Below are 22,842 nucleotides of genomic sequence, written 5' to 3'. Positions count from 1 at the left end.
GCCAAGTGCCAAGGCCCAAAACCCGACATCTGAAGCCCAAATTCCGAAGCCCGAAAACATGTATGCAATATTTCCATTTTTTACTCATTGCACAAATCACCGAGTGTTGAGTGCCAAAACCCAAAACTCAAAACCCGGTGTGCAATATGCAAAGATAATGAAAACATGGAAGTTGTTGTCCGAGTCTAGGTGAGTGTATTGGTAGTCTTTTCTTGTCCATTGGTTATCATTTGACCAAGATATAAGCTAAAGAAATCTGAAACATCGGCGAGAATGAAAAAATGAAAGTTGTAGTCCAAGTCAAGGTGAGTGTATTGGTAGTCTTTTCTTGTCAATTGGTTATTGCATTACTTGGTACTCGGTACTTAGAAGTCAGTACTCAGTACCTGGTGTAATGATAGTTGTGGCACTGGGCTCAAAACCCGTGTTTTTGATACTCACATTAAACAGTATTTATCCGACACATCCCTGACATTCCGATCCTGATCCCGATGCCCGACCCTGGCCTGAAAGTTTCGGACCCAACGTTTTTGCATCGGACTCATCCTTCCTATGTCCTGTCTAGTCGTATCTATCCCCACTGGTGCATATTTACTCGTCTTCACATTATTGAATATTACAGACAGTGTTATTACATGTAAGCATAGATCAATCCTTCATGGATCTTTCTAAACTATTAGGGCTATTATAATGGACATATATGGGTGTTATTCCAGATCTCTGATCCCATCACAGGCTTGTCATGTTGGATATCTCAACATAATGTGTAAGTCTCACTATTAATATTCATTCTTTTATCTTTATGCTCACTTACTGCACACATGTACAAATGCACACCTCATCTTTACATCATTGCTAACATGCCAGACAAATATATAATCCTCATACCTGCATCATCCTACCTCAGTCTATTTATTCTCAGACTGAGGTATGACTATTCATTCATTATCATACTCAACACTGACTAACATTTAATGTAGTCTTCAAATAATCTCCAATTGACAAGAACGACATGAGTATGAAAATCAGTGATTCTGAGCCCAGCACCACAACCATCACTACACTGAGTACCAATACTTGGTAGGACCACCAATACACTCACATAGACTCAGACTACAACCTTCATTAAGAAAGTTAAGCATAATAATAATTTTCATTTTTTCATTATCATTTTCCTATATTGACTAGCGAGTCCTGAGTCCCGACCCTTGGTAGTCAATACAATTCCCAAGTTATTTGAACCCTACATCAATGGATAATACATACAAATACAGAATTCATGTCCAGTTGTAGTCACATGTACTGGGTGTTGAGTTTCGGGTTTTGGCACCCGACACTTGGTGATTTGTGCAATGAGTGAAATATTGATATGTTGTATAGATATTTTCGGGTTTTGGGCTTCGGACATGGGGCTTCAGGCCTTGGCACTTGGCACTTGGTGATGGGTGTACCGGGTGTCGAGTTTCGGGTTTCGGTACTTGACACTCGGTGATTTGTGCAATGAGTGAAATATGGATTTGTTGTACACATATTTTTGGGTTTCAGGCTTCGGGTTTCGGGCTTCGGACATCAGGCTTCAGGCCTTGGCACTCGGCACTTGGTGATTTGTGTACCGGGTCTCAAGTTTCGTGTTTTCGCACTGGACACTCGGTGATTTGTGCAATGAGGGAAATATTGATATGTTGTATAGATATTTTCGGGTTTTGGGCTTCGTACATGGGGCTTCGGGCCTCGGCACTTGGCACTTGGCACTTGGCACTTGGCACTTGGCACTTGGTGATTTTTGTACCGTGCTTTGAGTTTCGGGTTTTGGCACTTGACACTCGCTGATTTGTGCAGTGAGTGAAATATTGATATGTTGTATACATATTTTCAGGTTTGGGGCTTCGGACATCAGGGCATGGGCCTCGGCACTCGGCACTTGGTGATTTGTGTACCAGGTGTCAAGTTTTGGGTTTCGGTACTCGACACCCAGTGATTTGTGCAGTGAGGGAAATATGGATATGTTGTATACATATTTTCGGGTTTGGGGGTTCGGAGTTCGGGCCTCGGCACTCGGCATTCGATGATTTGTTTAATGTAAATAAAAAATGGGCATGTTGCATACTGGGTTTCAAGTTTTGGGTTTTGGCACTCGACACTCGGTGATTTGTGCAATGACTGAAAAATGGATATGTTATATACATGTTTTCAAGTTTCGGACTTTGGGGTTCGGCCCTCGGCACTCGGTACTTGGTGATTTGTGTACTGGGTCTCAAGTTTCGGGTTTTGTCACTTGACACTCGGTGATTTGTGCAATGAATGAAAAATGGACATTTTGCATACATGTTTTTGGGTTCCAGGCTTCGGATTTTGGGTCTCAGGCTTCGGGTCTATCAGGACTCGGCACTTGGTGATTTGATAACTGGACTTTCAAGCTTCAGGCTTTGGGTGTTCAGGTGTTCATGTGTTTGGTGTAAGGAAATAGAAATTTCACACATTTTCACCAGTTTCCAGTTTCCAGTCTCAAGCTTGGGGTGTTCGGGTGTCTGGAATGGATGTTGCACAATGGGATTCGGTTTTTGGGCATCTGGGACTCGGTAATCCATGAATGTCAGACAGATATCTCACTACCTCAGCCCACCCATCTATATAATGAATATTCCACCACTCCCTTGGCCCATCCGTCTACAAAATAATTCCAGTATGTCGGCCCACCTGTCTATATAATACATATCCCACCACTCCCTCGGCCCACCCATGTACAAAATACTTCCTGTACATCGGCCCACCCATCTATACAATAAACCATTACATCGGCCCACCCGACATCTTCGAGGATATATATAATATCAGCATAGATGGGCCCACCTGTCTCCATCGGAAATAATATCCCTCCCGGCCCATCCATCAACATCAGGGATATACATAACATCGGCCCCTAGTCCCCTGGCCCATCTTATATGGGATATTATGTAGGTCGGGTGACCCATATAATATGGAAATATGTCACTGTAATATGTGCAAGCAGGTACAATATCATGGAACCTAGGGACCCTCCATTGTGACTGCCAGGGATGTGATGGAACACGATGAGGGCCGCCTTTAACACAAGCGCTGAATCTGCATTGGCCTTGGAAATGCAATGAGCCATGATGGCCATGAATGGCTGGAGCTTAAAATCCAACCACAGGTCAGATGTGAAGCAGATTTTGCCCTGTGCATTCTAGAAGGAATAAGATACTTTGTAGGACTTTCGTTAATTATGCACTTACAGAAAGGTCTTTCTTCAAGGCGACAAAGTATTCCTGCCATTGCTCGATGATCATTTCGCGGGCCTTTGTGCGGTGGAATAGGCTAGTCTCGCCAATTTCTGGGCATAAGAGACGGATGAGGCCTCAAAATTTAGGACACTCAATCATGTTTATTGCCTAGTGGAAGCTGTTAATGGTGGCTTTAAGGGTGAACTGTGACTCACCTGATCATCGGCAACAATAAACTTCACAATTTGGCAATGCATCTCGTCAAGTGTGAAGTCTGGAATTACATCTTCTTGAGAGCTGGTTCCCACCAGCCATAAGACATCAGATCCCTGGTTAGGTGGAGGGCCAAGTGTTTGCATTGTGCAAGGTGATTTTTTGAGCTGTTCGCAAATCATTGTGAGTGTCCATCCTTCAGCAAGCCATTCACTTAGATCCTTTATCGTTATGTGCCAGCCAAAGTGCTCTGCTGCTTCCAGATAGAGTTCGGTGTGGTGAATGAAAGCATGGTTATGGGGAGCTGAACTGGCTGTTGAACCTGTGTATACCTGGACCTTGTGCGTTCCGTCAATCTCATGTAGTGCTCTGATGGTGGGTGTAAGAAACAACAAAAGGTTACAGGTATGATACTTACACACAAGGGGTGCAAGTTTTGACTTTAGTATTGGAATCAATCCGGTAGAACTGAGCTATATCAGTTGGCCCTTTGGTCTGCTTGAGATTACCAGTGGCCAGAGGGTTGGTCCGGGTAGTGCTCATGATGGTCTGGAGTGGGCTTGGATTAGAGCCTGCCTGTGCAATAGCAGTGGGCACAGGAGGATTGCCCACTGGTGCGATAACAGTGAGTACAGGAGGATTGCCCAGTTCCTCTTCATCTGCCGAGATATTCTCAAGGTCAAAGCTTTCTCCCTCGTCTGGACCAGCATGAGCTGCATCGCTGGTTCTGTATCTAATAGGAAGTTGTCACCGACGGGGGTCTAGGAGGGTGGTAGTGTTTGCTGCTGCAGCAGCAGGAATTGGAGCAGCAGTGGAAGTAGCAACAGGGATTGGAGCAGCAGTGGAAGTAGCAACAGCAGCTGCCTGGGCTTTATTTGCCCTGCGTCGACGGCCTGGCATTGTGGTAGTAGTGGTAGTGACGATCCAACAACTGAATCATCTGTCTATATAAACATTCTTGTGGGGAAACCCCAGAAACAATGCACGCACCCAGTGGTAAATCCCAAAGGCATGCAAGGATTGAGTCATATCACAGGGTGAAACAGGGCACATTGATGAGCATAATCTGAGGGGTCAAATTCTAGGACATAGCCAAAGTGAATCGGCTCCATGTAGCCTTCTGGATCATAGTCAGATAAATATATTGATGAAAGGTCCCTTGATTGAGGGTGTCGCTAGCCCATGATGCTTTTGTTCATCCAGATCTTCCCCTCTACAAAGGGGGCATTGAAGGCACCGAGCTTTTCTTGGATAATTGAGGTCGCAGTATTGTATCTCTTATCTGGATTTCTTGATAATTATCTTTGATGATGTGGCTGTAGTTGTGATACAGTGAGTGGCAAGCTTGATGCAGCTGAGCTCCAGTTGCATCAGCACATAATCATATAGTGGAAGGGCTGATACAACGAAATTGAAAACTCACTTCAAGTCTGCAGTGAAGCCATTACCCAGGGCTCAGGACCCAGCACCAACACCACTCTTTGTGGTCAAAGTATTGATAGATATGAAAATGAAGTCTGCATCCTGGATACCCTTATTGACATCAGTGCCGAAGAAGAGGCTATGTTTGAGAGCCTTGCAAGCGACATCCTCCAGCCTAGGAGACATCAAAACCCTGCCAGTGGGATGATCGATGAGGTAGACTCAAACATTCCAGTTGCACGTGCATTGCAATGTGTGATGTGACACATAACTCACAGGATTCACAGAAGCAATTTGCGTGCACCCCACACACACATCTGCAATTCCTTTTCGCTATGTGTAAGTGTTGCCAATCAAATTATTGTAGATATATTACAGCAGGATCAACCCGCTCCGTGTTTATATATATCAACAATGTATGTACAGACAACTTACAAGTATGCTAATCTATGAATTATTCAACAGCATCATTCAGTAACTGGTTACTGTTTCCACTGTGGAGTTGATGCAGCATGCCATGGGGAGCCATTACGCGGGCATAGCCTTGCAAATAAGGTAAGCTTCAGTTCAAAGACTTGATGTAAGAAACAGACTACTCACACACAAGTCGATCTGTGTGTTGCCTTTAGCAGGCATGGTGGGATTGCTTTGGCCACACAGCACTGGTCAGGGGGGTGTATGGCAGGATCACTGAGCAGGCCAAAGTCCAACATGGATGTGGCTGGTGCGGGTAATGAGGTGTGAAGACCGTGAAGTAGTGAACGAAGGTGATCATAGTCGGGATCTTCTGCAAATGCGAGAGAGCGTGTGTAAATTAGGATAGTCGCAAACTCAACGGGGATGTCTTGAGATATATCCGCAATGGTGACACGTGCTTTCTGTTTAAGTATGGTAGAACCAGACAACTTCTCATTGTCACTGGTTAACCATGGAAGGGAACCACGCAAAAAATAGATTAACATATAAGTAAGCGACTCAAGGTTGTCACAATGACCTGGCTCGACTCCTAAGTGATTGTTAATAGAGGTGAATGCAGGAGTGCCAGAGAGACTTTGACCATGGCGAAATGGTACATGGTCACCGGTTGTGGTGTTCCAGTATGTCTTCGTGATACCAAAATTGATGATGAAGGTGGTGTGCCTCAAATTTCCAAGACCCATCAAGATGTTCTGCGGTTTGATGTCGCCATGAACATAGTTATGCGAGTGGATGTACTCGAGACGTGAGAGCTAGGAAAGTAAATCAACCTATTTGTAAAGACCTCAGACCAAACGACTCACCAATTGATCCCCTATGTTCACGACATGGAGAAGGCTGAATTTTCGACCGTTTGCAAGGAAGAGTTGGTGGAGCAATGGCCCAAGAAGTTCAAGAACAAGAGCATGATACACTGACTCTCTGCCAAACCAGAGGGTGTGGGGGATGCCAATTCCACCTTCAAGTTGCTTTAAAATGTGATATTCACGCTCTACAGAAGATGGGCGGCTGACAATAGTTTCAAGTTTGAGGGCAACACGATCATCATTGATGATGTTCCATGCGGAATATACAATGGCTAAGTGGTATATGATAAATGGATCTGAATCAACATGAGAACAATATAGTACACACCATACAAGCCAGATCCTAAAACATCTCCCAATCTAAATCTCCCATCCACTCGAACCGGGACCTTATTCATGGTAATCGACTCGATAAGTAGACAGCGAATCTGACCAAATAGTGGGAGCCTGTCAGCCTGAGATGAAGGGAAGTTGGAATATGAAAATGAAATTCACCACATAACCCCCACCAGACTGGCTTGAGGTGGCTTGAGGCTGGCTCAAGCCATTGTTCCCACGTTCTTGGCTTGTGCTGATTTGTGCTGGTCCAGGTGGTTTGTGGACTGGACCAAGTCGCACATAGGTGACTTGGTTCATGAGAATCACCGAACTGCTGGGAAATCTGCAAGAGCCCAGCCCAGCCGGCCATAGCCGAACCATGACATGACTAGTTGGGGGTTCATCATCTCCTCGAAGCGACCACTCTACGACAGCAGCAATTATCCGCTCTGGCCACTTGCCTCAACCAGAACTTGGGAATATTCCTGATATTGAATGTGCCATTAAAACATTAGTGCATGGACAGGCTATTAGGGAGAGTATATCCTGCGCGAGGTTTGCTGTCAAATTATCAAATTCTTCATGATTAGCCCACTAAACTTTGAGCAGGAATATATCACGAAGATGATAGAAGTCTTCAAACTGGCAGAAGACTTGGAGAACACAGAGAATCTCCAGGCACTGTGCAGTCTCATGCAAACCATATATGTGTTCATCTGCCACCATGACAAATTTTTATTGATGATATTTTGTAGTAGTGATGATTCATGATCATGGACTATACGAGCATATCCTCGATGACAGTGTATTCTTTGGTGCTGTAGGCATGCTTGAATGTATGTTTCTTGTTGTTCCTGCATAATGTGCACAAAACTCAACCCGACTTCCTCAAAGATAGCCCCAAGTTCCCAAATCACAAAACAAACTACCGAGAGTTTCTGCACGTAACCTCTAAATTTCACCAACCTATTCCCATACAAGACATCATGATCCAGAAGAAAATCCACCACACCTACCATCTACAGTTTCTTAAAGATGTTGTTCTTGCGCGCGTTCTCGACAACTCCACCTTCAATGTCCTCAACTCCTGCATTATCTTCAACCAAATCAACATAATCAACCATGTCCAGCAGGATACTATGTTTCTTCACAAAATATTGTCACTATATGTGAACGAGGAGGTTTTGACAGGAGGGAAAGACAAGGATGAGAAGTGCGAGGATATGGATGTTGACAGCAAACCAAATGGCACCTGTGCAAATGGCTCAACCCCAAGGCCTTTCTCATTCAGCCCACCAGATAATCTCTCGGAGCATGAGTTGACCCTCCATAGAGAAGTATTGGTGCTTATACAGCAGCTTTGCATCATGGGTAAAAATGTGCCACTTGCTGCTTGTATCTCCCTCTTTCGATCCCTTGTCAATTGGGGTATCCTATTTGCTGTCCAGTGGGCATTCTCACTTTCAGAGAATGACCCAGAAGTGAAAACAACAATCAGCATTGCAGGTGAAGTGATGTCTGCACTGCTCGATCACGATTTAAATGGTGTTTGAAATCACACCACCAAGCAAGCCTCAGCTATTGAGAGGGAGAGTAAGGAGGGATGGCCGATGGGAGAGCAAGCTGAGACACTTTTACAAATAATGTGCAAAGTATTGACACATACTCAGGATTTGGTGTCCCAATGTCAGGTCGAAGATGCCCTGAAGACCATGTTGGATGTCTCTCCCAAGGATGGTCCTGAATTGACACCCATAAGTGTTGTCTGATTCACATATTGTGAACCATCTCACAGCAGCTTCAGGCTGGTTTGAATGTCAAGCTACTTCATCCGAAAGATGACCCAGGAACTTAGAAATTTCTTGATTACTTCTACAAGAGATGTATAGAACTCCTATTCAAACCATTCCACGACATCCCTGATTTCAAGACCCAGACTGGTTTGTTTCTACCTGATGTGTAGACTACACTTTGTGACTGATTCATTTTTCGCAGAGCCAGTGTTGAAGCTTTCACGCGAGAAGACTAACCTTTACCTATACTTATCCAACTTAGTATGCAACTTTGCTCAACAGCATGGCTTCCGCATTCATTTTTCCATGCTTTCCTCTAACATCTCTGCTTGTATGGCCTCATTCCTCAAAGCCTGGGACAAGCACTTACATCTCGGTACATCTCGTTCATATCATGTAGTATGTATTTATACTGACTGGAGAGCGCAGCTGCTTTTCACTTTTTCCGAATATGCCTTCTTCATTTTCTGTGCTAATGTTATGGGTTCACCATACGGATCGGCTTCTCCTGTGACAATCGATCCAGAGACGGGAAAGCCTTATGGCCCAGAATTCCCTCAGACATTGATACACGATGACATGTGGTGAGCGGTCTCTCAATATCTTGAATGGTCTCTGACCTGGTTCATTGACAGACTGCATAAGCTCATTCTTGATCATCTTGAGATTTCTAGTGTCGCTGTAGTCATTGGAGGCTCCATGGGCAGAATGGCTGTACTCAAATGGCCTCTGTGCACCCCTCCAGGTTATGTCCACCATATTATTACTTTGGTTACATCTGCACGACACTCTGCATGGTGTATCAGTTGGGGAGAGGCACAAGGTCAAAGCATTTACAGCGATCCACTTTATGACAACAGATACTATACAAAACAGCCTTCAATGGGTGTGACTGCTGCTCGGATGGCCACACTTTTAACCTATTGGTTGCACAACTCTTTTGAGAGTCACTTTGGACGTCGCCCTCAAGTTACCCCTGTCCCAGAATCTAGCGCTGTCGCACCTTCTATTATGCTTGCTGATTTACTCCTTCTGAACAAAAGGAACTCACGACACACATACCTGATGCAGAACTTGTAGTCATCCCATCACCTGATGGCCATGACGGCTTCCTCCTCGAATTCAAGCAAATCAACAAGCATATTCTTAGGTTTCTTAGAAGGGAGTTTCCAGGTTTATATGAGAGAGGTGAAGAGGATTTTTCCAAGGGGGACTTTGTAATCAAGAAATGAGCCTGTTTGGAGAAGCTGAGGTTGATATCACAAGGTGGTAGGGCTCGCGCAACCGGCCATGTCTACTCGCCCCAGCGTCAATACCAAGTACTAATATGGTTTGAATACATGTGTCAGATTCTATAGACTTAGTTCCACAGAAACCTTTGTTACTAAGTTAAGTTACAGCATGACGTAGTGGACAACATGATGGCGGTTATGCGTGCTTAGATACATTAGAAAATAAGTTAATTTTTTGCCATGTGCTTAGAAATAACCTGAAAGCCAGAAAGATTGAGAAAAATCAGCAAGGTTAAGATGAGTGCGCTGCTGTCCCTTGCACATTGTGATGGCAGCTTGTCACAGCTTTTTTATGGTGTGCATGATATCATTCTACATTTGTTGTTGAGCAACAAAGGTACCTTCTCATGAGAAGGTCTTGAATAGCATTATAATCCGACAACTAAATAAGGCCAAATGACAATGCACGAAATGATTGGGATGAGTGTACTACCGCCCCTCATTGGCTGCAAGGGAGGAACGTCGCAGCTTTGAGGCTAAATCTGATGGTATTCTATATCTGTTGATGAGTATCAAAGGCACTTTCCATGACAAAGCCTTGGATAACATTGTAATTAAAAAATGAGATCGGGTAAGATGACAAAGCTCAAACCGATTGACTTGGGTATGTTACCATCCCTCATTGGCTACAAAGATGGAATGTCCCAGCATGGTCATGAATCATTTATGTCAAGCTGGGTTTGCTAGTGCTGCCGTGGTCCAGGACGAGAACTGAGAACCGAACCATGGTCTGGTTCTGCAAAATCTTCAAACCCAGAACCGGACCATTGAGAACTGTTGTAATGATAGTCACCGCACTGGGCTCAAAAGGGCCAATTTTGATACACCTTTCAGATAGTCATTCCTTTACCTTAGGTTCGCATTTTTACTGCTTACCTAAGCATGTTCCTCTTGACCTAGTACTCTGACACTTGCACTCCAAACCTCACCAAGAATTCTACTGAATACTACCCATGATGTTCTAGACCAGTATACTTGTTTACTGACTACTAGACTACCTACCCTCTACCTGTTGTCAGAGATTACTACTATACTTTTTGCCATCCCTTTATTTCCTCTGAGTCCATACCTAGTCCAGAAACCCTTTAGGGTCGAACATGCTTGTCTCAAGCAGTAGCAGGCAGAGCAAGACCCAACATTATTCTGCAGAGCCCAGCAGAATTGTTGTACCTACACCGTTCTTTGCAGTCCGGTCCAAACTCGAACCAAACTGAAATTTTTTCTATAGCGAGTGCAAAAAAAATGTTCACAAAATGCTAGTCTACACATTGAGTAGCTAGTCTAACATAGCCGCAAACTCTTCTGCCTCTGTAGCTGCTAAAACATGACCATTGTGGTAACCTGCCTTCAATAATTGGAGTGCGGAGAATGTAGCTGGGGCCAGTGCATTGCGGCAAAGTGTTGATGTGATCCCCCCGCTAGAGAAAGCACGTTCTAAGGGAACTGCACTGCCTCGAATTGGTAGATAATTGTGCGCAATACAAGATAGTGTTGGATACTGAAGTGAGTGTAGCTAATGAATAGAGTGAGCTCAGAATGTGATAATACAAAGAAAAACATACCCCCCACCACACCACAATATTATCTGTCTCTTCCAATGGCGAAGTGAGATATGATGAGAGTTCTTGAAGCGGGTCACACGTGCAATTGTCTGCTGCTTGGTGTGCTGTGACAGCATCGCGCATCTAGAATTGGCCGTACCAAACACCCTGCAACACTTTCATTGGCACAGCAGCGTGTTCCGTGGTGCACGACATTGGAGACACTTCGTAATATTTATTAAACTACACAACAATCAGCTGACAGAATATTAAGTGAAGTAAAACTTACCAGGGCTTGAAGGTGAACCCTCCCGCTCGTGACCTTTGCAGCGCTCCAACGACTTTCAACATACGCCAACTTGTAGTTGGGGTCAAGAACTGTAATTACATTAGAAATACGCTGCAGGAGAAAAAAAGTACTCACCCAGACAGACAAAGTATATATCTGAGTCATTAGTTCTCTCATAGTACTTTCCCACATTCTTGAGGCCTTTCTGAATTGCATCGGCGATCAGCGAATATTCTGCGCTGTTGGCCATTGTCTGCCATGTATTGGTGAGACACTTGAGGGTAGGTATAGTTTGGGAGGCTGTTGGGTGTGCGGCTGAAGAGAATGATTGTTGCACAGTTGCGGGCTCCTATTAAACATAAGTAAGTAAACAAGTAGACGAACAAAAAAGAATAGCTACCTTGAGGACATTACACACAAGCCGAATTTTCTTCCAGTCAGTCCAATCAAGCGTGAAGTCACTGTAAGATTTGTTGCACAATGTCAGGACTTCAGGACTCTCATCAGCAAGCAGGGTGAAGCGGTTGATTGCCAGATGAAGAGACATGAAACATTCCAGGCATTTGAAAAGAGACACTGTAAAGAATAGATCTGGGCTGGGCTCTACTGAATGCGAGTCCCTAGTCCTGAGAGATGCAAGTATGCTTCGTCCCAAGAGACAACCTAAGAACTACCTTGATAATGCAAGGGAAGTCTTATACAGTCAGAGAGTAGACAATATATTGGAAGTAAACCTCTTTAATGTTCATCCATAGTTCCGAGGCTACTTCTGAAGTACCGAGAAATTTGTCTGATGCAACCGAAGGTTGTCCGAAGCTGCAAAAGTGTTGTCTGAAGTAGCGTGATGTCTTCCAAGACTTGCGAAAGCTGTCCGAAGGTCAATATATGTCAGTATGTCGATGTGTTGGTATGTCGATGTGTCGAATAACAGTATAAGACTTTGTGAAACGTCCGAAGTCCGGAACAACACTAATCTATCGGAACTCAAGAATAAACGAAGTGCAAAATTGGCAGTGGTCTAGCCAAACAATTGTTCCGAATGAACAAAGATCAATTGTGCAGTTATGATTATACCAAGGTGACTCTACTAATTACGACTCGAAGTACAGGAAGTGAAGTGTAGTATCAGTAGCCAGCGAGCAAGATTATATCCTACTTCTGTGAGAGACCGGAATCCATAGGCAAAACCAGTAGCGAGATAAGCAAGTCCGAACCTATGTAATAAGCCGTGAGGCAAGCAGAAATGCAAGTATACATGTAATAAGCCATGATGCATACTGCTTATACGTATTCCGAGGCTCCTGACAGGATGCTGATGGAATTTTATCCGTGTAGCACTAAGACATAGTCAACATATAATTAGAATAAGGGAAAACGCACCAGTGAAGTCAAAAGGACGAGGATAGGACATGGTATGGTAACTTGCAAGGTTCGGATGGGCCTCAGAACACAAGAAGTGCCTGTGGAAGGTTCGGACAAGTGTGTGCGGCCTTCGGAAGGTCAAGGGAGGTCGGGGAATGGTATAAATGTAGGTGTTGGATTGCCTGGTTCCGAGCCCAGCGCCGGACATCATTACAATGCCCAGCGCATTCTCACCCAGGCCAAGATCTTGCGAATGGGGATGCCCTCTTCCTCACAGGACTTCTTCAAGAAAGCGCGGGCTTGTGGGGATTTGTGAATCTAAATTTTGCATCAGAAAACAACTCAAAGATGAAAACTAAGACTTCACCTGTTTGATGAGAGCAAGTGCCTTTCCAATGGCATCCCCAACATCAAACCTGTCCTTGGTTATAGCCTTGGGATCATCCTCCAGTGTAGCGAGCTGTTCGGTCAAGCTGTCAATGTCAGTCTCATCACCACTATCAATGGTGCCGCGGATCTTTTTGAGTAATGTTGCTTGAGGGGTGGGTGCGACTGCATCAACAAAGTGACGTGCAGCGAGATTGAGGATGTGTTCTTGACATTGGATGCAGCAAGAACACAGAAGCCAATGAGTGCCATCCTCGTTGATGACCTTCGCCACTTCTTTCATGGCGGTGTTGTTGTTCAAGGTGTTATCGGATGTCATCCATCCAACCTGTACATACAAGTAAAGTTAGTCTAATGTCCATGCAAAACATTAAAAAAAACTCACCTTCTTACAAATACTGAACCTATCTATGATCTCAACAAGTATGCGACCAATGTTATGGCCACTGTGGTTGCCTTCGACACAGCTGAAATCAAGCTGCTGGTTTTTCAACTCCCACTGCAGCGGCTTGTCGGGAAGGTTCCAAATGTAATGCCCAGTGATGGAAAAAAATGGTTCACCAATAATTGAAGTCCACGAGTCAAATGTCACAGAAACTGTGCTGTCAACATGCTACCAAAATGTTTTAAAGAACTAGTCACAATATAATTAGAAAAAAACATACCGCCAGACAGTCCTTGATAGTTTGAACAATAGAGGTTACTCGAGCCTTGATGGTATTTGTTAACTTCATGTGATGCAGGATATCTTTTTCGGTAAGAGATGGACATGCATACTGCAGCAAACGTCGAAATGCTGGCTTGTCTATTAGCTGGATGGCCTCGTCTTCGGTCATGATGAGCTCCATGATGTATTCCAGTAGGCCGTCCTTGGTAAATGCAGGCGGCCTCGAGACAAGGCTGGTGTCGAGAGTCATTTGCATCTCCGCGAGATCTTCACCGGGTGGGATTGCACGAGGGTGCATTATAATGCCCCCTGCCTCACACCATTGTTTGTATACCTGGAAATGAGTTTCCTTGTTGCAAACAACATGTGTCCACAATGTTGAGGTGCCACCATGGAATGTGTGCTTTTGGCTAGGTTCACCAGCAGCCCTTACACCAAGTGAGAAACAAATGAAAAATAGATCAAAAACTTGAAACTTACTTGCACAAGTTGCAGACCCACCCATCAGAGGTGCAAGTGAATATGGTACAGAGATCTGCCATACGTTCACTTTTGGAGACCTAAACATGAGTGTCAGTTAAGAAGCAATGAATGTAGACAGAGATACATACCGTCATCTGAGAGGCATCATCTCCATTCCCAGATTGGGCTTCGTCGTTGTCATTGTCATTGTTGTCTAGGTGCAGAACATATTCTTCATAAAACGAACCTTCTTGGGTAGGGGGGGAAGAAGGGTTATTGCCCTTGTCCTTGTCCTCTTCATCAGTGTCCAGAGGCGACAAAAAATGCAAGGCAGTGGCTTTCTTCGGTGCTGGAGGATCAGTGGCGCTGGATAACGCGCACTTCCTCGTGCTTGAGGATGCATTGTCAGCATCCCGAACATGAGCAGAGGGCCTTGATGTGTGAGTAGAACGTCGGGAACCAGCTACAGTTAGCGCTGGTGTGTGCCCAGATTGGAGCAGAGCGGTGAAGGCATTTTTCGGTGGGGCCTGTGGCAATGGTGCGTGATCGTCGGGATCATTGTAAAATACAATATCTGAGGCATCCTTGAGGGAGCCATCAGAATTCAGTGCGCACGAGTCATGAGACATGTTGAGGGAGATAACTCACAGATTCATTGTAGGGACCCTATTTTGTACATGGAACAGGAAGATAACACCCGCTGTCCTGCATGATGTGGGAATCATGCATGGACATGAATACTAGGTGACCCTCAAAAGATAAAGTCTGCTAGCTTAGTCCTCAGACTAGTCAACCCATACCTTGGTTTCAAACCATGGTCCATATTTCTAGTTTTCCCCAAGTTTCATGATCTGAATACATTTTGACGGAAAAAGTCTAATGTGAGATGGGAATCACATTTAGACCTAGTTGATGTGAGAAGGGAAATGAAGGTTAAGGTATAACCTTGCCTTTGGCTTATTCACTTTGGCTAGAGAAAACCATAGAGAAAAGTACAAAGCCAATAAAAAACCTATCCAAAAAGACCGTGTTTCAATTCCTGCCAACTGCATTATTTTTTTTGACTGTGTTTCAATTCCTGCCAACTGTCTTATTTTTGCTACCTACTTTTCTCTAGTGTTTCTTTACTTTACTTTTTCATTAGGATGCTTTGACTCACCTGACACTTCATAAAAATTGTACCCATAGGGTATGATGTCATTATGATGTCATAAGACTCCACAGATACTCCTGCAGGTATTCTGTTGAAAGATATTATGTCATCAAGCTCTAGATTATTCTACTCTACAATGATATCATTCATGATGTCATTTCCTTCTAGAATATTCTGCTCCACAATGACTCACTCTGACTCACTCATGGAAGGTTCTGGAATCTTTTGCTCCACAATGATGTCACTCTTGATGTCATTATGATGTCATTACTCCACATTCCAGAATGTTCTGCTCCACAATGATGTCATAGCTCCATCTTTCACTTGTATTTTATTCTTTTATTGGGTTTGACCCAATATTTTGATTGGTCCTCCTTATTTTTTATTGTTTGTGAACCTAGGTTACTTTCCCACACAAAATGTATATAAGGAGAGCCCATTCTCCCCCAAAAAAATATGATCTCCCATTTGTAGCAATCTGCCTCTCAGACATTTCACTTGCAAAGTTAGTCCCTTTGAAGTGAGACAAGTGCAGGGAAAAGAATTCCCTTGAGATTATAAGTTTCTTACCTTAGAAACTTATTAGTGCTATAGACCAAGCGTTCTTGGTCATATATATTGTCTTTGAGACCCCTTTGTCTCATTGCTCTGTGCCCTTTGACTAAGCGATCTTAGTCATCTATCATATTGTTGAGACCACGTCTCACTAGTTGTCCCATAGACCAAGCGATCTTGGTCAAGTTATAGTCCCCTTTGTTCAAGCGATCTTGAATATATATCGTATATTTGAGACCATTGTCTCACAGTCAGGTGTCCATAGACCAAGCGATCTTGGTCATATTTCATATATTTGAGACCACGTCTCACTAGTTCCAGTATCCAAGTCCAGAGCCTAGAAGGAGATTTCCTAGGCAAATACATTCCAGAAACCGAATTACGTGTCTAGAAGCTTATTCCTAGACAAGAGATTTGAGTTTCAATAAAGAAAAGTAAAGCTCCGGCTAGGTTGATCTTAATAAAAGATTAGTTTAGCGAGCCTCCCAAGAACTCACACGTTATCTACCACGAAATAGGAAAAGTCGTAGACCGTGTTAATCGAGGACTGGCAAGCAGTCTTATCCAAAGTGTAATTGTGGTGTTATTACATTTACACAACTTTATATAAGACCCTCGGTTATTAAGACACCGCACACCCAAGAACAATGATATTCCAGGAGATCAGGCAATGTGGAAAGCCGGTGGAGAATCATAGTAACCATCAAGGAAGACGTATGTAGAGACAGAGATAGCTGCAACATAGTAAAACATATGTCAGTGGGTGGGAAATGCAGTCTGAATAGTTGGTACTTACATTCAAAAAGGCTAAAAGGCAGCCTGACCAACCGATTGAGTGCAAATCCCGAAGGTCAGCTTGACATCGAGGCAAATGATGTCGAAGCCACGGTTCAGAATGGTTCAGGAATGCTGAACCAAAACGGAACAGTTCGGGATGACCAAGAACCAAGAACCATCTTCCGGTCCGGTTCTGGCTGATGCGAGAACCATGGACCGGACCAAGGAGAACCGGACCAAAAGTCCGGTTCGAACCGTGGTTCTGGACCGGACCACGGCAGCACTAGGGTTTGCAAGCATCCATGGGTATGTATGTGAAACTCAAATTGCTCACAACATAAAAAGTAATATTTAGCAAGAGCAAAATGAAATCGTGTTATACTTCCCACGGCTACAATATCGAGGACTCATCAATTCACTGATGACAAGGAAAGTAGACCGCGAATGAATTCAATTGTATCGTTAGGCCGTGGAAATTCAAAATGAAATGTCATATGTGCTGAGTCAGAGGCTGATACTTTTTAAGCCTAAAGGGGGTTGATCCTTTCAATTAGATCTTCGACCATGCTCATCAAAGTAAAGGTAAGGACGCAGACGTGTCTGCAAGGAAATGTTTCGCTAACCTGATGACAGACGCTCACTGGCAAGGAGGTGCTAAATCTAATCCTCGCAATCCGAGAGTGACTGCTAACGAAGTTTCATACACAGATCGAGTTGGACATAGATCTTGACGACAAGGTATCTGCATCTAAGGGCACCGTTTAAAACCTTACGAACTCTGTTGGAACAGATCTCTCGAATAAAGGAGAAAGTCGAAGAGCAGTCCGGTGTGCCACCACAACAACAGAGACTGATCTTCGGAGGGAGACAAATGTGCGTCATCTTAGCTTCTACGGGATCGCCGCGTAAACTCACCGCATTATTATTTCTGATCAAGGCCTGATGATAAAACCGCTAAGGAGTTCAACATCACGGCCGGATCAGTTCTTCATCTTGTTCTTGCTCTACGTGGTGGCTTTTGAGATCGTACCCTTGGAGAGGTGTATCAGAGATGTGCTCTAGCAAAGGAGTTTAATCATGAGGTGTAGGAGTCCGTGCGTTGTTATATATCACTTGATTTTCACTTGCTGTCGTATCGCTTGTCTTCTATCACCCGTTCTTTAACATGACTTACTCTGACATGGTACATATCTTCTTTCGACACGTGCAGCTGATAATTTCTAGATGCCAAGTACTTATCATGGCTCAGGTCCTCCGACGATGTCTGCGCCTGGCAACAGCCACCTGAATGTGATGCTCAATCTCGTTCCCCTCTCAATCCACTCAGGTTCTCCTTGTCCATCTACTCCACTGACGAAGTCCTCCTGTTTTCCATCAATCCCATGAGTCCAATCATAGCGCGCATCCTCCGATAGGACCAAAATACTGCGTTCTTCCAGATAGAGGTCCCAATGATTCCTATCCAGCGGCCCGGCCCCTCCGAACAGCTCTTCCTCTTGATACTTAACCCGCTCAAAGTTCATCACACACCCGCTTCCAAAGCTCACTCCTATGATTCCATCGTCGAACCGTCTCAGTAGATCGATATGAGGTGAGATGCCTTCTCCAGGACGATATAGATTCAGAATCGCCTGCCGTGCGCGCTGTGGCGCATCCTTGGGAGGAAATAACATTTCGTGCACTTTCTTGGGTAGATGGTCACGTAACATTTCGGCTAGCCATTGCAGGAGTGTGTTCAGAAACGTTGGTAAGCCGCTTTCCATATTCTGGCTGTGCTCAGATACTGTGCGTCCAAAGAGCATGATCTGATTGACGTCTCGCCCATCGAAGTAAAGGCTCATACACTCCCGAACGATGTCATTCGCCAGTTCGAGAGGCAATCTGATGGGTGGAACGAAAAGCCCAGGTATCGGTGGGGCAGTGCGCATGGCAATCTGAGGCTCATCAAAGAGCGAGTCACTGCCTTCTGAGCATGGACTAGTTGCACGAGCGATATGTTCTGCTCTGCTGAATTCATTATGCTCTACTTCACTGAAAGTCGAAAGGCGTACCTGCATCGTGTACTGCGTCAGCGTACATCGGTGACAGTCTAACAGATGCCCTCAGTGTTGGCGAGAGCGAGAAAGGATATGGTATCACACGTGGAAGCTTGTATAATCTAAATATACACATAAGCTGTGGACAGTGTGAACGTTCGTTTCAGATCCAGCAGGACAAAAGCAATATCAGGGTACGATTCAGCGGCGCTTCTCCAACCACTGTGTGGTATCATCCTCAAAGTATCGAGCAATGACTTCCCCAAGCAATTCTAAGATATATACGATTTGACAACCATCGGTATAACCCCTGCCTCAGAATAAGCACGCGCTCTCGAATCAGGTTCGAATACGAACCTCCAGTGGGTAAAATGTATTGTTTGTGGTTCACGACCCGCAGCATTGCACTAACGATGCCCCCATGAGCAGTGAACGAGATGACTAGTCGAGTGCTCAGTCTACATCAATGAATAGGTGGGGCATGGTGCTCACATTGATCCTGGTCCCTGTCAAAAATCATTTCCAGTACGTGCCTCATTCGGACATCGATTTGTGTGTGGGTTTCTCTCACTTCAGGGTCCCATAGTTCGTCCTCTTCTGCGAGCTCCTTTTCTATGTCGAAGTTAGGGAAAGTTTGTTCGATATAAGTGCGTGTTCTTCGCTTATCACAGGTATGGACGCCAGTTGTTTCTCTAAGGTTCTATAGCGCGAGTGAGTAAACCTAACAAAGATTTCATGTATTCTGATACCTCGATGATCATGGTTCGCTGCGAATCCGGTATAATGGAGTCAAATGTTATCTTGTTTGTATGGATAGCTCGTGTCAGAGGACTGCAGTAGAGCTTCCCCGGAAGGGGAATGTCAAATCTACGTTCTTCTTTCCATGCGTTATGGGCCGCTTCTGCTTGACCCTTGCCAAGTGTCGTCAATTCTGGATCCGCTACGACGAGTTGTTGAGGCAGCACGATTCAATGAACGGGTGATAACACTGACGTCCCCAGATCAATTCTCCATCGCCGTTTTCCTTCGACCAATAGCTTGATGGATATAATCAGGTCAGGGAACTTCATTGAAGGGTAGGGATGATAGAAGTGTACTTGTTCCATCTCTTTCGATATGGAAGCGAAGATGTTAAGATAGAATGGGCAACGATGCGAGTAGGTCGCACCTCCGTGCCATACTTCGCCTCGGCTACGTTGTCTGTGGGTAATTTTTTGATCAATTCTTTAAATGTTATCTTCAACGACGTGAGACCCTCACGAAAGCCTTCACCGTGTCTGCCCACGAAAAACACCTTGTACTGCGTGCTGACGGGAGAAGACGTATTAAGCTGGTCAATCTTTTCTCTGAGCGTCTTCCATCTATCCTCGGAACGATCTATCAGCCCAAACCGAGCAGGAAGCTGGAGTCCAAAAATTGGAGTTCAAATCTTTATGGTCTATAAAAATACACAGAGACTTACAGCCTTCGATGTGAAATCGCGGGATCATGGAATGCATCAGCTAGGCGAAATACTCATCGTCACGAAACATTACTTCGCCTTGACCGTAACGAGCGCCAAGTTCTTGCACAAAGAATCCTTCGACCACCTTCCATTAGACTCATTTAGTTCTCGACCTCATGATCTTGAGAGACATAGATTGTAAGAACTGACCTCATAAGACCTCCGGGACATGGTGTATCGGGACTCTAGAAGAGATTTTTGTGGGGAAATTGGAATCACTATAACAATCAACTTAGAGCTAATTGTCTGTGTCTGAACTTGAACTTCCTGTATATTGCTCAGCCAGTTGGCAGGCCTCAGGGTCAGCTTACTACTATATTGGCATGCGGACTTGCAAAATATACTGCCAACGTTTGACGGCAGCTCCAAGCTTCGGCACGAGGCCTTTAGAACAACGTTCTAAACGCTGCAGGACTCGGAATCACATCCAATGAGCAACCAGGCGCACTTTGGGGGCTCCCAAAATTCAAGTTGGTTACCAAAAGGTAAAATTCACACCCGAACGTGACTTGGCCTTTTCCTCCGATGAGTCCAGTAGTAAGTGATATCGATGCTTCCAAAGTCGAAGGGAATGCTTCTCCAGAAATCAAAAACACCTTACTCAGGGCTTTGCAAGCCATGCAGCGGCTGAGCCACGTCTCGCGATCTACTGGCAGGCCCTTTAGAGGTCTCGAAGCAGAGATCACATCCCAACTACAACTAACAGAGGCATCTATATTGTCAAAGACCGAGGAACCTGAGAAATTTGAAGGTCGTGTTGTTTTCCAGGTGATTGTGAACGAAGGTACCTTTTGTTTCTCGTATTCGTTGTGCTTATTGTATTCGACAGATTCTCAGACATGCTCAATAGTGCTCAAAACATGCACGGTGGATGTTTGGCCATGATAATTGACAAGCATGTTTTTCTCCGCCTGTCACGGTTTTCCTAGAGCTAATGCAAATGTGTAGCTGCTCGACTATGCCCATTTACATCCTCGGGGCCTCGACAAACGGGCATGGCGAATTCGGCGTATCACAATCTTTGAATATCATCTACCATTCACCAGCATTGACGTACGTTCAATTATCACACTAATCACTTTCTGTTGAATCATCTTGCCAGAGGAGACAAGCTACGCGTTGTGAGCACAACCCTCACCATTGGTAGCCGAGCACTCTCAAGTCGTTGTGAAGTGAGATTCTGGCAATTTTAGTCTCTTGCTTCATTGATTCATGTCTACCTTCACAGGTATGGAATGTTACGCGACACCGATTAGTAGCATCAGCTGTGCATGTCAAGATGGTTCCATCTGAACCTAAGGCATCTGAACCTGCCAAACTCTGACCTTACATGGGCGCAGTCACGAATCTAGGTGCTATGTTGATTTACACATACCACAAACCTCATCATATGATCAGATGGCTGCTCTGAAAGTTGACCTCTCGCCTGTTCGTACTCTGCATGAAACTCAAGCACTATATTCATTGATAAGCTGATGTCGCGTAACCTTAGTTTCCCCAACTACATGCTTACCATCCTGTGTGATTAGGCAATCGAACGAGCAGTAGTCAATCAATGAAATTCGTTAATCTTTGGGTAACGGGCCGGAAATTTCTTTGAAACAGAAGCGTTTTTTCTTCAACGTTTTGTGGTGGGAAATTTTGGGTACGTTGTGGAAACGGAGTGATGTCTGACCTGTTAGCATTCCGAAACAGATTGGCTCTCTATCTTTCAGAAACTACCGACATGTTACCGTTCGATAGCAAAGGTTGAGCACCGCAAACTACGTGGAGAAAGGTACGTTTTTACATGTTCATTGTCTTACTTGTCGAGCTCGCGGTCTTTACGCACAGCATCCACTGCCTTTTCCGAACATAGTGCCGATGAGCGCCGCTATATGTAACCCTTGACACCGATTCCGTGTTCGCTCCTTCAACTTGCAGTCCAACTATGTCGCTTCTGGCTAATTTATACGCGAGGCGGTGAACTCTCAACTTGATGAACTGACAGGTATGCTTACTGGGCCGTGGCAATCACTGCCACTGATGTATTAAATTAATATTAATTATGAATACGTCCAAGCACCCATGCTGGGAGTCGATCGACTTCGGAATGTTAACAGGACAATTAATGACCCCCCTGAACGACGCAAACACTCCCGCTGGCTTCCTCCCCGTCCCCCACCCTTCGCTCGTCGACGCATACAGCGAGAGAGCGTTATCCGGGGGAGTCGCCGTTGACATGCGATTAGTCATCCCCCCATGCCGAAAATTACTACATGCTTAGACATATCTAACAATGGCTAGTAGGGCATGCCAGTGGCTCACAATGTACTATCGGTTACCATTCATTCGGTCTCTCAATCACTCGGCCAACTTTCCAATTGTAAATACTAGCGTAAGTGTACCGGAAGCGGGTACCTGATTTTGTCATTAACGAACAGAGCCAGGGCCTGCGATGAGCAACAGGCTTTCAGATCACTTGTGATGAGGCGCACTTGCCGCATGCGTTACACGTCGACGGATTCAACGCGGACATTGCCCTGGGAGCAGCAGCCAGAGTCTTC

The 22,842-nt window shown here is 44.7% G+C and overlaps 8 protein-coding genes across 8 annotated transcripts; 3 read left to right on the top strand and 5 right to left on the bottom strand.

The window, feature by feature from the left end:
• Nucleotides 1-2,950: 2,950 nt before the first annotated feature.
• Nucleotides 2,951-4,355, bottom strand: EDB93DRAFT_1253482 (uncharacterized protein; the record flags this gene model as incomplete). The annotated part of the gene is made up of 5 exons (XM_041453459.1): nt 2,951-3,205; nt 3,255-3,317; nt 3,458-3,824; nt 3,874-4,153; nt 4,211-4,355. The coding sequence occupies 5 exons, from the start codon at nt 4,353-4,355 to the stop codon at nt 2,951-2,953; spliced, it is 1,110 nt and encodes a 369-aa protein (XP_041304612.1).
• A 1,004-nt stretch (nt 4,356-5,359) lies between these two features.
• Nucleotides 5,360-6,558, bottom strand: EDB93DRAFT_1253481 (kinase-like domain-containing protein; the record flags this gene model as incomplete). The annotated part of the gene is made up of 4 exons (XM_041453458.1): nt 5,360-5,420; nt 5,478-6,106; nt 6,158-6,432; nt 6,489-6,558. The coding sequence occupies 4 exons, from the start codon at nt 6,556-6,558 to the stop codon at nt 5,360-5,362; spliced, it is 1,035 nt and encodes a 344-aa protein (XP_041304611.1).
• Nucleotides 6,559-7,464: 906 nt separating this feature from the next.
• EDB93DRAFT_1253480 (Alpha/Beta hydrolase protein) lies at nt 7,465-9,503 on the top strand (the record flags this gene model as incomplete). The annotated part of the gene is made up of 6 exons (XM_041453457.1): nt 7,465-7,984; nt 8,368-8,418; nt 8,474-8,670; nt 8,701-8,852; nt 8,907-9,267; nt 9,315-9,503. The coding sequence occupies 6 exons, from the start codon at nt 7,465-7,467 to the stop codon at nt 9,501-9,503; spliced, it is 1,470 nt and encodes a 489-aa protein (XP_041304610.1).
• Nucleotides 9,504-14,651: 5,148 nt separating this feature from the next.
• On the bottom strand, nt 14,652-14,909 carry EDB93DRAFT_1069079 (uncharacterized protein; the record flags this gene model as incomplete). The annotated part of the gene is made up of 1 exon (XM_041444944.1): nt 14,652-14,909. A coding segment is annotated over one exon (258 nt), but the record flags the coding sequence as incomplete, so codon positions are not given.
• A 2,248-nt stretch (nt 14,910-17,157) lies between these two features.
• On the top strand, nt 17,158-17,821 carry EDB93DRAFT_729504 (ubiquitin-related domain-containing protein). Its single transcript, XM_041457248.1, has 6 exons — nt 17,158-17,259; nt 17,311-17,338; nt 17,390-17,407; nt 17,465-17,494; nt 17,547-17,629; nt 17,694-17,821. The coding sequence occupies exons 2-6, from the start codon at nt 17,321-17,323 to the stop codon at nt 17,776-17,778; spliced, it is 234 nt and encodes a 77-aa protein (XP_041304608.1). The 5' UTR covers nt 17,158-17,259; nt 17,311-17,320; the 3' UTR covers nt 17,779-17,821.
• Nucleotides 17,822-17,994: 173 nt separating this feature from the next.
• On the bottom strand, nt 17,995-18,835 carry EDB93DRAFT_1242168 (uncharacterized protein; the record flags this gene model as incomplete). Its single annotated transcript, XM_041451981.1, has 3 exons — nt 17,995-18,258; nt 18,304-18,722; nt 18,808-18,835. 3 exons carry the CDS (start codon nt 18,833-18,835, stop codon nt 17,995-17,997), a joined length of 711 nt encoding a protein of 236 aa, XP_041304607.1.
• Nucleotides 18,836-18,938: 103 nt separating this feature from the next.
• EDB93DRAFT_729500 (histidine phosphatase superfamily) lies at nt 18,939-20,678 on the bottom strand. The gene is made up of 12 exons (XM_041457247.1): nt 20,632-20,678; nt 20,447-20,563; nt 20,328-20,381; nt 20,255-20,257; nt 20,065-20,194; nt 19,961-19,992; nt 19,890-19,900; nt 19,786-19,829; nt 19,542-19,723; nt 19,285-19,492; nt 19,150-19,233; nt 18,939-19,102 (listed from the first exon to the last, which is right to left on the bottom strand). Exons 2-12 carry the CDS (start codon nt 20,465-20,467, stop codon nt 19,065-19,067), a joined length of 807 nt encoding a protein of 268 aa, XP_041304606.1. The 5' UTR covers nt 20,468-20,563; nt 20,632-20,678; the 3' UTR covers nt 18,939-19,064.
• EDB93DRAFT_729572 (HotDog domain-containing protein) lies at nt 20,631-21,752 on the top strand. The gene is made up of 5 exons (XM_041457249.1): nt 20,631-21,080; nt 21,134-21,191; nt 21,245-21,349; nt 21,399-21,468; nt 21,525-21,752. The coding sequence occupies exons 1-5, from the start codon at nt 20,822-20,824 to the stop codon at nt 21,618-21,620; spliced, it is 588 nt and encodes a 195-aa protein (XP_041304605.1). The 5' UTR covers nt 20,631-20,821; the 3' UTR covers nt 21,621-21,752.
• The last annotated feature ends 1,090 nt before the right edge of the window (nt 21,753-22,842 follow it).

The sequence above is a fragment of the Suillus bovinus genome (assembly GCF_016758785.1).
Source record: "Suillus bovinus strain UH-Sbo-P2 chromosome Unknown EDB93scaffold_59, whole genome shotgun sequence".
In the NCBI taxonomy this organism is placed as follows: Eukaryota; Fungi; Basidiomycota; class Agaricomycetes; order Boletales; family Suillaceae; genus Suillus; species Suillus bovinus.
The sequence above is the reverse complement of the archived record's forward strand: the minus strand, read 5'-3'. Positions and strand labels throughout refer to the sequence as shown.

Excerpts from the sequence above, each read along its gene's own strand:
- EDB93DRAFT_729500 (XM_041457247.1), bottom strand. The coding sequence starts at position 20,467 with ATGTCCCGGAGGTCTTATGAG. Across the intron at positions 19,724-19,785 it reads TGGAGAATTGATCTGGGGAC|AATTGACGACACTTGGCAAG; the intron begins GTCAGTGTTATC and ends TAGCGGATCCAG. Across the intron at positions 19,493-19,541 it reads AGCGAACCATGATCATCGAG|AACCTTAGAGAAACAACTGG; the intron begins GTATCAGAATAC and ends CTCGCGCTATAG.
- EDB93DRAFT_729504 (XM_041457248.1), top strand. Across the intron at positions 17,495-17,546 it reads ACATAGATCTTGACGACAAG|ATCTCTCGAATAAAGGAGAA; the intron begins GTATCTGCATCT and ends CTGTTGGAACAG. Across the intron at positions 17,630-17,693 it reads ATCTTCGGAGGGAGACAAAT|GCCTGATGATAAAACCGCTA; the intron begins GTGCGTCATCTT and ends TTTCTGATCAAG.
- EDB93DRAFT_729572 (XM_041457249.1), top strand. The coding sequence starts at position 20,822 with ATGAGTCCAGTAGTAAGTGATATCGATGCTTCCAAAGTCGAAGGGAAT. Across the intron at positions 21,081-21,133 it reads CCAGGTGATTGTGAACGAAG|ACATGCTCAATAGTGCTCAA; the intron begins GTACCTTTTGTT and ends ACAGATTCTCAG. Across the intron at positions 21,192-21,244 it reads TTGGCCATGATAATTGACAA|CTGCTCGACTATGCCCATTT; the intron begins GCATGTTTTTCT and ends GCAAATGTGTAG.